Raw genomic sequence first — 12,204 nt, forward strand, 5'->3', positions numbered from 1 at the left:
GTGTATGATTAGCCACTTGAGTACAAAATACTTGATGGTGACCAAATCAAGCTGACTCGTATTAGGGCTGTAAACGAGCTGAGCTGAGTTAGACCCAGCTCGAGCTTAATTTGAACTGGTTCGGATCGAACTCGAATTTTAAATTGAGCTGAGATTTGAGGCTCGAGCTCGACTCGGTTAGAATTTGAGCTAGCTCGGCTTAGCTCGATCTAGCTCGAACTAACAAAGAACCACAAAATTTACTGCTTAAAAAGCCCTTAAAATGAATTTTCTCATAGACTAAGGGTCATAATTGCCATTTAATTTAACCATATGGCTAAATATGCAAGTATAAATAGTTAATTCACTTGGTACATTGTCTTTACCTAGGAGATACTCCATTAGTTTTTGTTTTCTAAGCGATATGAGACAAAAAAAAATGAAGGATGTAAACCTTATCGAGCCAGCTCACGAGCCGAGCCAGGCCAAGCTCGAGCTCGGCTCGTTTACAAACCGAGCCGAGCCGAGCTGACTCGTTTACAACCGAGCCAATTTCGAGTCGAGCTTTTTTCGAGCGAGTTTCGAGCTAGCAGCGAGCCACGAGTTTACCCTTGTGAATTGTTGGTCTTTGTTAGGAACTAAACTTCATATGAGACATGTTTGCCCTTGTGAATTGATGGTCTTTATTGGGAACTAAACTGTTATAGCTCTTGTGAATCATATGTCTTTGGCAACTAGGTCTTAACTTATGTTTCCTCTCGCTTGGTTGTCTCTAGTTCTTCTCGTCGTCTTATTTGATTTCAAGCCATCTCATTGTGTCATGAGCAAGCTCAAGTTATAAACGACTAGAGTCCAAGCTCAAGTTTTCAAACTTAGTATAGTATTTCGAGTCGAGTTAGGTCATATATTTCGAAACTCGGGCACAAATTGACCTGGCTCACTCAATCTCAACTCATAAACAACCCAATCATTATGGCGATCCATACAACGTGAACCAAAAACATGGATTGCCTTCTACTTGTGTGTTTATTGTTGTAACACCTCGAAATTTTGTGTCCAATAATGTATTGACACGTGTCTTAAGTTTACACGTGGCATTTAATATTAAATAAAGGACTAAAGTTGACAAACCTTGAAAGTATGTAAATTCGAGGGTTATAAATGTCAAACAAGGGTAAGTATACTGTATAGTAACCCTAAACGATGCTCGTACCTTCAAACGAATAAATCATGGATCGTACGGAAGCGAAACGCGGAAGAAAGTGAGAGATTACAAGCTGCAGGGGTTAACTGTGTCAACATGTTTAATTATACCTCTGAGTGACCCTTTGACGTACCTGAGGCTTTGTAACAGTAAAATACGCTCACTAGAATGTACTATATAAATTCCGCGAAGTTCCGTTTTAAAACGAGAAAATTATGATCAAGTTCGTACGAGAGGGGTTAAAAGCGTCAACAATGAAAGTTAAGGCTTTTCGGATAATAATTAAACTAACCGGGGGCTTAACAGTACGGGTAAAAGGCACGAGGCCCTTAATTGTAATTAACCGAGGGCCAAATCGCAAAGTTACCCCTTCAAACCCGAAAGGTCAGGTTATTAATTACCAAAGATTTCGTTAATCATTACAAAAGATTTAAAAAGATTTAAAAACAACCCTTACGGACCGCAAGGGTCCTGCCTTACGGACAGTAAGGGGGTAAAAGATTTGGCTTGTCTCCGCCACAGGCTTACGGACCGCAAGGCCCAAACCATACGTCCGTAAGCGATGCCCAGCGACAGAAAGTTGGCTGTTGGCTGTTTAAAACGTTAAGACATTAATGTATGGGTTTCCCAGAGGTATGGGCGACCCCTAATCACTCTCTAGCACTAGAGGCCACATGTTGTTGATCAAGGGGCATGGGTAGACATGTTTGTCAATAATCTAAGGCCTTAGAAGTACTATATAAAGGCCTCATTGCACAACATGTTACTCACACCTTCTCTTCCTTCATTGATCACATCTGGAGCTCAACATTTCCTCTCAAGTGTCCTCTAAGCAAGCATAAGACCTCTGTAAGTCGTTCAATCCTTTGTGGTTTAGTTTTACTTAGTTATATAGCTAAAAATCAAACCGTCGTAATTACGGTTTGACTTCGAGATTAGTCTACAATGGCTCAGTCATATCTCGAATTGAAACTAGTTATGTGTTGGTATTTATGTGGGTAATAAACCCCTAAAAGGGTTCCCCCTGATCACCACTCTAACTAGTTCAAATGTCGGGTCAAACGTATACTTAAAAAGTCAACAGAAAGCCATTTTTGCGATTCTTGCATAATCTGTAAAATAGATGATATGAAACCTGTTTGAACACTTATAAAACATGATATTAAGTATATAAACTTGTCTAAACTCGTTTGATTCGGCCATTTGCTATATTGACCCGGTTCGGAGCCGAATGTCGCAAAAGTTTGACTTTTGCTTTGACTTCAGTTCTGACCCGTTTTAGTACAATGTAGATATGCCTTAGGACTCTCTTAGGACCAGGTCACGTGATGGTATCACCCTCTGTGACCGGTTCGTCGTTTGTCCGAGTCTTTTATGCATTTCCGTTAATTGCTTAAAAGTTGACCGTAACGCCCTTTTCAAAATAAAACGAGCATTTCGGACGCGTGAAGGGACCATAACCTTGCTTACTAAATTCTAAGCATGTCCCTAAAGTTTCACGCCAATCCGAGGTCTAGAATAGGAGTTATGCTAAATAGCGCAATTAAAAGAAACTTTTGTAATAAACGGCGCGATTAGCATAACGCCTACCTAAACCAAGATTTCGTCACCAAACCTTTTACTCACTGTTGTAAAATAATATTTTGGGATTTTTAAAGATTTTTAATTAATTTTAACCTGCTCATAACCTGCGGTTATGGCTACGGTTCGGTGAATACCGAATATGCCCTTTTCGGCCAAAACTTGAGTTCTACAAGGTCTTTTGACCCGATTCCAGTTGCTACTGATTTTAAATAATAAATAAAGTATTTTGGACTTTATAAACTGAACGGGAAACTCAGATTTCCTGTAGAACTCTAAAACCCTTTTAAAAAGTCTTTAAAATGACCGGAAAACCCCTACGGGGCGTATAATAAACTTAAACTCGTTAAGGGCATCACGGAAGGTATCCTACTGATACCACAACCTCTTTAAGGCATATTGACTTAGGAAACAAGTGTAGGACTCTTACGGTTACCCGTTGCGCCTTTTGCGCGCGCGGTTCGGCTTATGTAACTAGTTTACATAAATTAGCCGATACGGGTCAAACCATATTATTTTGACCCCAAAATCCAAAGTGTGAATATTAAACCCATATAAAACAAGTCTTCGAACTTGTTGGGTCAGAATCACATTCCATTCTCGGTTTTCGCCTTTCACGCGATTAAACCGTATCTATCTCTTGAAACTGACCGGTCTAGGCTACGGCTAATATAAAGACCCGTTAGGATTCTAATGGGTTATTTTAAAACCTTCGTTCCAGAATAGGAGCCCCAGTAAAAGATATCTGTGATTTAATCAATTAAGGACAATACTTGCAAAGGTAAATACTTTTAACTTATTTTCCGTTATACGGGCTTGGGTTACGGTATATTAATACCGCTTGATTGAGCATCAAATCTTCCATCGTTTAGGTGGTTAATTGAATAATTTGATCGGCTCATTTAAACAGTCTTGTTACTTAAAAGCCTTTGGGGGGTTAATGACCATGTCCCGGATATCCTAGGCATCATTTTACGAAATGGCCACGACCTCGACATCCGGGTGTAGGCGTACACCCGGCATTATGTCTATATTAATAAAAGACGTAACCGTTGGTTTACCCACCTCGGTTTTACGCAATGTGGTGTGTCTATTGATCTTTAACCCGGACTAGATCCGGGCTACTAAACGCAAAGAAGGAACATGTAATTCGTTCACAAGGTTATAATATTAAATAATTCTCCAAAGTTATAAAAGAGTTTGTGCCTTGTGCTTTCCAATCAATTTTAATAAACATTTTTCAAAAGTGTCGGTTGAATGTATTTACCAGTGTAAACTGACGTATTTTCCCAAAAAGATTAAGTGCAGGTACTACACGTAATCGGCTGGTTATAGCTCCTTAGCATCTTAAGAAGTCTCGCAAGCTTTGATGCCTTGTCTGTTGAACAATATTTTCATTATTATTTTGATCCCCTGTGGATACCATTCGACTATTTATGATACATTCGATATTACAATCAAAGGTTGAATTATACTTATCTTTATGCTTCCGCTGTGCATTCATATAATTGTGTGGTTTGACTATATTGTTGCCAACTACGTCACGGTAATCCCCCACCGGGCACACCGATGATACACGTGGAAATCGGGGTGTGACAATTGTCTAGTGATTTAATATATTACTAGTTGATGCCCCGCTCGTGTTGCGGGGCGAAGGCCGAATAATTCTCAATCAATTAAAAAACACAACTATAATTTTGCAAGGAAAAAACTATAACGATGATAAGACCGTAATTTTCAGGTCAGGGCAAAACTGTAATTTTTCAGGACTAATGATCGAGTGTTAGGCAGATTCTTGACACGGAAAAAAAAATTAAATGGAGTCAACCAATTAAAACAAAAAACTTTTATCGTTTTGCTAAAAAAAACTAAAACACTGGGAAAAGCGTTATTTTGAACTTAGGGCGAGATCATAATTTTAATTCAGGGATGAAATCGTAAATTAATAGGATCAATGGGGGAGTGCCAGGTAGCTGCCCGCATAACTGCAATTTTACATTGGGGGCAAAATTGTAATTTAACCAGGAACACAAACAAAAACGATGGAGAAAATGTAAATTTAAGTTGAGCGGAAAATCGTAACTTGGTTGTGAGACAAAAAACTAATGGCAAAACTCTAAATTTAAACGGGGTAAAATCGTATTTTTTAACCGAGCGCAAAATTGAATTTTTTAGCTGGGAGCAAAAGCGTACGTTTATTTTTATGTGTGGGTGAAAACATAATTTTGAACTAATGGCAAAATCGTAATTTTAAGGATAAAAACCAATGGCCAAAGTGTAAATTTAAACGGGGCAAAATTGTAATTTTGAACCGAGGGCAAAATCGAAATTTTTAGCTGGGAGCAAAAACGCAAATTTGTTTTTAAGTGGAGGTAAAAACATAATTTCATACTGATGGCAAAATTGTAATTTTAAGACGAGATAAAATCGTAAATTTGTTGGGCCAATAGAGGAGTGCCAGACAACTGCCTAGCACTATTCACTCTGCCACCCATTTCAACCAATAGGGGGCAAGCACTATTGCCCCTAATGTGTTTCCTGGCACTATTAGCCCATTTCAACCAACAGGGGACAGACACTATTACCCCTAATGTGTTTTTTATGTATCGAATGAATGAATGTATATTATAACTTATAAATTAGCAACATGGTGGTGCTATGGGTTGTTGTACATGGTGCTTTGGGTGTATTTCAAAAAATAAATTAGCAACATGGTGGTGCTATGGGTTGTTGTATATGGTGCTTTGGGTGTATTTCAAAAAAATATGGGGTCTGCTTTCTCTTCTCCTTTTGATTGGCTAATTTGAGAGGTGGTGTAGTCCTCTGCCTACTCATACGTGTCTTGCTTTTTCTCTCTCCCAGTTCATGAAAATCAAGTCTGAGACCCTTTTTCTTTTGATTCACAACATATGCACACATATAGTTAGAGAGAGGGAGAGAGAGCCAGAAGAAAGATGGCAGTGGCCGACATGGTGGTGCACGGCGACGACCATGGCGACATGAGGGTGTCTGGCAGTAGCATCTGCGGCATGAGGGTGTTTGGCAGTCGCATGCCGCCGGTTGCTCTTTGGCCGTGGGTATCACACCCCAACCGATGGCGGAATCATCGGGGCATGGCACTGAGCGAAACAGATTGTCCAGAAGTTTCCACAACAACTATTTATACTATTCAGTTAAAGATACGTCCCATACCGTATCCCAAATAATCAAATATATTATTACAGATAACATCCTAGACAAGTATTTCTGTTCTGACAACTCAGATTCAAATTAATACATAAATGTTGTTTAAATGCTCCTAAAGACCCAGCCTGACAAGATCTACTGACAACTATGCACCAGACGCTTGTTCTTGGCAGACAACTATTTGTTGGGGGCCTCTAGAGCCTTATTCTAGCCTCGCTTTCCTAGCAAGCAAACACCATAAACACCTGTCACATACGTTAAAATAAAGTCAATACATATAATGTAAAGGTGAGCATACAAGTTTGATAATAGCATAATATAGTTCGAATAGTTTACGCATAACCAGCACGTACACAGAGGAAAACGAAGCATGTTAATTATCGACATGGATCTATCGATACCAACGACTGCGGGTTGACTGTCCGAGACAGTTCGCAATACACGATTACCACCGTAATCCATGCAAGTAATTGTTCTTAACAACCCCCGTGTGAACGGGTGCTGAGTCCAAACCATAGTACTATGTTGCTAAGGCAGGTAGACAGCATTCCACGTGTAAACATAACAACAAGCATTCATTTAGTCACGTAATACATGCAATCGGTTAGCGTTCAAATAGTTGAGTAGTGTGTTCGATTGTGATTTAGGTAAGTAACGTATGTAACACCCAAAAGTGCTAAAGCAAAAAGGGTTCAAGTATACTCACAACGATTGATTAATGGATTGAAGGGAGCGCTTGGGATTAGGGTTAGCCTTAATAGTTCGATAGTATAACGATGAGTAATACGAAGATGGAAACAAGTGACAGTGGGTCGAACAACCCGGTCGATCGAACAGTGGGTTCGATCGGACGGTTGGTTCGATCGACTGGACAATCCGATCGGACAACCTATTCGATCGGCCGACAGGGTCGATCGGTTAGACTATTCAAGTGGATTGTTTCTTCCTTTGTGAAGGATGTGTTTGTGTATGATGGTTTGAACTTTTGAAGTTTTTGTTGCAGTATTCAAAATCATTGAAGTGTTCTTACCTTTCAGGCCGGTCGATCGATCGAACGGGTCGTTCGATCGGTCGGCTTAACCGATCGGTTGGACACTCCAGTTGCAAGTCCTCAGTAAATGGTCACTAAATCGGAACGCATGTCCGATCGAACAGCACTCCGAGGCTCAATAGCGAAAGGCCACGCATGCTCGCGAACACAGAGGACATTGGTGACCTGGCCCATCATCATTATATAGGAAACCCTCCGTTGACCTACTATGTTAGAAATTTGGAGTGAATTGATTTGAAGTGAGCCCAACAATTAGAAAGTAAAAGGGCTCTAGTGGTTACTTGATTGAATGTTACACAACAAGTCACGGGCTCGAAGCCCATGTCAGACGGTTTTAAGATTTTTTTTGTTTTCATTTTATATGCAACATAAACAAATTAGGGTTCAGTGTTCACTGACGCCCGCATTCTTTTTACTCGCCGCCGTTCACGACCACGGACCACCGCTGCGGCGCCGCCACCGGCCACCTCCGTTCACTTTTCACTACTCCCACTCCAATTTCTTGTGAGGTAAATTGTTAAATTCTATATGTTTTATGTTTGAATTACAGATAATTTCTTGTGGATTCGTGGAAGATATTTGAATGGTTAAGGTTTGTGTAGTTAAATTAGTTCAGTTGTTAGGGTTTGTTGAAACTGATCGCCTTATTTGAATTATCTAAGATTGTTGAATTAGTTCAATGGTTAAGGTTTGTAAGTTAATCTAGGGCTCCTGAAGTGGGCTGAATTATTCTAATTTAGTTTTTTTTTTAATTAATTTGGCTGAATTTTTGTTCAATTGTAAGCTCGTGAATCAGACCTTGTTGTTGCTGGACTTGTTGCTGATCAGCTAAGCACTTGACCATAGTTGTCAATAGCGGTCGCTATAGCGAATAGCGTAGCATATAGGTTGAAGGTCGTCGCTACGAGGTATGTAGCTATAAATAGCGAGATTTCAGTTTTTTTTTTAATATAAATAGCGATTAAATATAGCTATAAAATAGCTGGATTTTAGGTTTTGTTAAATAACATCTAAAATAACATATATATAGGGTTCAGGGTTTAGCTTTAGGGTTTAGGGTTTAGCTTTAGGTTTAGGTTTAGCCTTTAGGGTTTAGCTTTTAGGGTTTAGAGTTTAGGGGTTATGATTTAGGGTTTAGGGTTAAGAGATCCTAGTTAGGGTTCGACGAGCCGGTTCCAACGCCGCTGGAATGAGTCCAATCGGAGTTCGTTTGAGTCGGTTCCCCACTGTTCCCCACTTTTTTAGTGTTCCCCAATGAACCTCACACTATATATATATATACACACACCAGGGTATCTGGATATGGTATACAAATAAATTTTTTAATAGTGTATCGTTATTTATCGCTATGTAGCATATAGGTACCTTATCGCTATTTGTCGCTAATCCCATTAACAACTATGCACTTGACAATAAAACCAAAAATTTCTGCAAATGCACTGCGCTAGCAGGCAGCAGCTATGTGCATAAATAAGCACACCAGATTCTCCAAAAATTGATAGACCGCTTATAGCCCTTAAAAGCGTCAAAGGCTAGTTCTTTGATTCGGTAGAACTCATCTTTCTGCAACTATCTTTTGCTAATATTGTGATCTATGCATCTGAACGGGAAAAACCTGCATGAACTGGTCAAAATTAGTTTCAAACATCAGTCTAAACAAAACCAAAACCAGCCTAAAACAGCCAAGAGTTGGGACATGTGTCTTCCTTGTTATGGGCATGCGCTTTTGGTGAGCCTTGAGCCTTTAACTACGGCGAGACCTAGATTATGATCTTAGAGTCTCGAAAAGTTATATGCCTTGGTTATAGCTAGGCCTGGCAATTTCTACCCAAATACCTAAATTTGGACTTTAATTTTAAGCTGCTGGGATGATTAAAATTATTAATGGGTCTAGATGGGTAATAAGAAAATCAGAATTAAAAGAGAATGGGTGAAAATGGGCCATTAAGAAAAAAAGAATGGGTCAGGATTGGGCATTATCTTTTTTACCCTAACAACTCATCTACGCTCTCAATTTCTACCCAAATACTCCCTTAAATCAACCTATTAACAATCTATTCTACACTTCTTGATCGATTGAAAGGTATGTTTGGATGATTTATTTTCTGTAAATTCACTATGCATTCTAAACTTCTTCTTCTTCTTAATTGTTCAATTTCACACATACACATCGAAACCCTAGTTAGAAATCCGTGAATATCCATGGCGATTTAGATGTAGTTTGAGTTGTATGTTGTCTTGTTTGATGGATTCACATTGCCGAGTTGTTGGATTATACTTAGAAGATTCTTGTTTTGGGAAACTGGTATGATTGATTGAGGTTAATGTGGTTGTTGCTTTAAGCAAGTTTCTACATGTTCTGGCTCTCTAATTTGCTTTAACTTTTGTTGATGGTTGAAAATGGAGTTACTGTTCGAGTGTTGGATGGGATCACATTAGGATCCTAAATTTGGTTTCTTTTTTGCTTTGTCGTGTGGATTTGTTAGTTTGTCTTGCTTTGTTTTATTGTGGGGTTTTAGCTTACAGATTGTATCTGGGTTAGTATGATGGGATCACATTAGGATCCTAAATCTTTGACATATGATTTTATTGCTTTCATGGCTGATTTCCAATGTAACAGCTGAGTCTGATGTACCCATCTCCTACAAACACATTATCGCTCTATTGGTTACCTGACCGACCCGATTGCAACACTAGCTCCAGGTCTGGTCAGTACCAAGTGCTTGTCCGTACCTAACCAAGCACCTCTGACCATCTTCGTGACACCCAACCACCACTGATACGAGTCCGTGAGTTTTCTGAATCCCATATCTCAACCTCTCTGTTCATATGTCAACTCGTTACCCGTGCCTAAACGAAACCTACAAGCACCACGACACCCACTCCACTTCCTATGGTAACCTATTTAATGTGTTGATCTATATCTTATTAATCAAATTTGACAAAGATCGAGCAAAGCACTATACGCCAGTAGCGCTACACATCCATAAAAACTAAAGTTAGCCAAGTATTCATCAAGATTTCTCAAGTATCAGCAAATGCCAATTACTTAACTGCTACATGACATATATACAACTGCTCATAAAACAATTTTTTGAGACAACAATGAAACAACCTGTTTTATTATTCTGCATACTAATCATCTTATATCTTTAACTGTTCAAATGTATTAAGCTGAGATCGAAGGTACATCATCTCATCAGGTATGTTATGCAGGAAAAGTGCAGATCGTTTTTTTAATTTTTTTTCTTTTTTTGTAATTTTTTTGTAATTTTTTTTCATTTTTTAAATTTTTTTTCAGTTTTTATTATTATTGATTTATTCTCAACCCATCCTGACCCTAACTCATCTTGACCCAAACCCAACTTTCTTCTTTCTTTTACACATCTTGACCCAAACTCATTCTAACCCAAACCCATCCTGACCCAACAACCAATCCAATCCAACCCATTCATTTTGCCACCTCTAGGTTACCTGTAATAAGCTCACCCCAATTCTTAATCGCAGTAATTATTTTTGATAGTATAAGACTATACGTTTGATTGTTTAGGCTTTGATAGCAAGTTTCAAAAAAGTTTGTAACCATTTGTGATTATATTGTGATAAGTTTTATACATTTTTTTCTTTCTAAAACGGCCCGTTTTTACCTGAACCAATTTCGGTCACCCTTTTGGCCCGATCTAGATTGAACCGTTTTTTATCGGGGATTTTATACGGGTAAAATTCAGGCTGATAATATTTCGGCCCTTTGTAGGAGAAATTATATCTGCAAGACTAAAAGAGTCAAACGCTGATGGTTTACGGTGTAAGTTTGTTTACGTATCTCATTGCGATTAACGTTTTTGTTCTTTAATGTTTATAAGTCGGATGCTATACCATATATACGTGTATGTTATATATATGCAGTATCACTTGGATTTTTTGAAGATATATACATACCCGAATTGCTAATGCCGGAGCCATCCGAAGCTGAGCCTGACTCAGAAAACAAGTGAGTTTATTTTTCTTATTTTTTTTTATATTTTTTAGAAATCTGATTTATTTATTTTTACGTTTTCAGGGGCCAAGTTAAATGGACATGGTTATTTAACGACGAGAAGTATTTAATAGACGGAGTCGATGAGGTTATCATCTATAATTAATTAAGTTCACGTTAATTTTCTTATTAAACTGATTACACCGTTTGTTGAGCTTTTGATATTTGATTGCAGATTAGGTTCCGGGTTCAAAACATTAAGTTCCCTGAAATCCCAAGAGAGCAAAAAGACCCGAAGCCTTTTGCCCCTATGGAGATAATTGTAAGTTCATAACTGCAGATCTGAAGATTATCTCAACTTAAGAAAAAGAAATAATTCCATTATATTTTTTATTTAAAACTACTCAGTTCACTTGATCGTTTTATCTTGACAGAGATCACTTGTGTCGGAGGGCGGTTTGGGCCCCGTTTCATGGTGGGTGGGTGTAGTCGATGCGAACAAAATTTTCTGTTGGTTATGCCTTGTAGATCAGAAAAATGTTATTTTCATACATCTTTTCTGCAAATTTTGAGTTTTTTGTTCACAGATTTTATATATTAGCTTAGTTAGTACTTTAAAAGTCATTGATTTTTTTTTAAGAGATTAAAATATTTTATTAAAAAGACTAAGTGCCCGGCCTTTACATCAATATCGCAGGTAAGCGAGCAACAAGCTGCGCCGCTACCCCTTTCTGAATAGCAAACCCTAGCCTATTAAAGTTATTGATTAGTCATAATAATATAGTCTTTAAGTAATATCCAACGGGTCTAATCGGACAGACTGTTTTCACTTTGTTTTCACTCGGTTATTGATTAGTCATAATAATATAGTTTTTAAGTAGGGTAAATTACTTTTTGAGTCCCTGTGTTTTATGGGTTTTAACTAGTTGAGTCCAAAAGCAAAAAGTTTAACGACCTGAGTCCCTATAAGCATTTTCTTTAACCATTTGAGTCCAAATTTCTAACTCTGTTTAAGTTTTCTGTTAGTTTTTCATTAAAAGACTAAAATACCCCTGTATTATTATTATTATTATTATTATTATTATTATTATTATTATTATTATTATTATTATTATTATTATTATTATCCATAAATTTCCAACATCTGTTTAATCCTAGTCATCAACAAATCAAGTATCTAACTTTCAAGTATTCACTTTTATCACTAAATCAAATAATCAATTAACA

The 12,204-nt window shown here is 37.9% G+C and overlaps 1 protein-coding gene across 1 annotated transcript; it reads left to right on the forward strand.

The window, feature by feature from the left end:
- The first annotated feature begins 5,718 nt into the window (after positions 1-5,718).
- LOC118486328 (DNA-directed RNA polymerase III subunit rpc8-like) lies at positions 5,719-11,640 on the forward strand. The gene is made up of 6 exons (XM_035982688.1): positions 5,719-5,841; positions 10,686-10,806; positions 10,908-10,992; positions 11,062-11,125; positions 11,213-11,299; positions 11,412-11,640. The coding sequence occupies exons 1-6, from the start codon at positions 5,719-5,721 to the stop codon at positions 11,547-11,549; spliced, it is 618 nt and encodes a 205-aa protein (XP_035838581.1). The 3' UTR covers positions 11,550-11,640.
- The last annotated feature ends 564 nt before the right edge of the window (positions 11,641-12,204 follow it).

Source organism: Helianthus annuus, chromosome 2, assembly GCF_002127325.2.
Source record: "Helianthus annuus cultivar XRQ/B chromosome 2, HanXRQr2.0-SUNRISE, whole genome shotgun sequence".
NCBI lineage: Eukaryota > Viridiplantae > Streptophyta > Magnoliopsida > Asterales > Asteraceae > Helianthus > Helianthus annuus.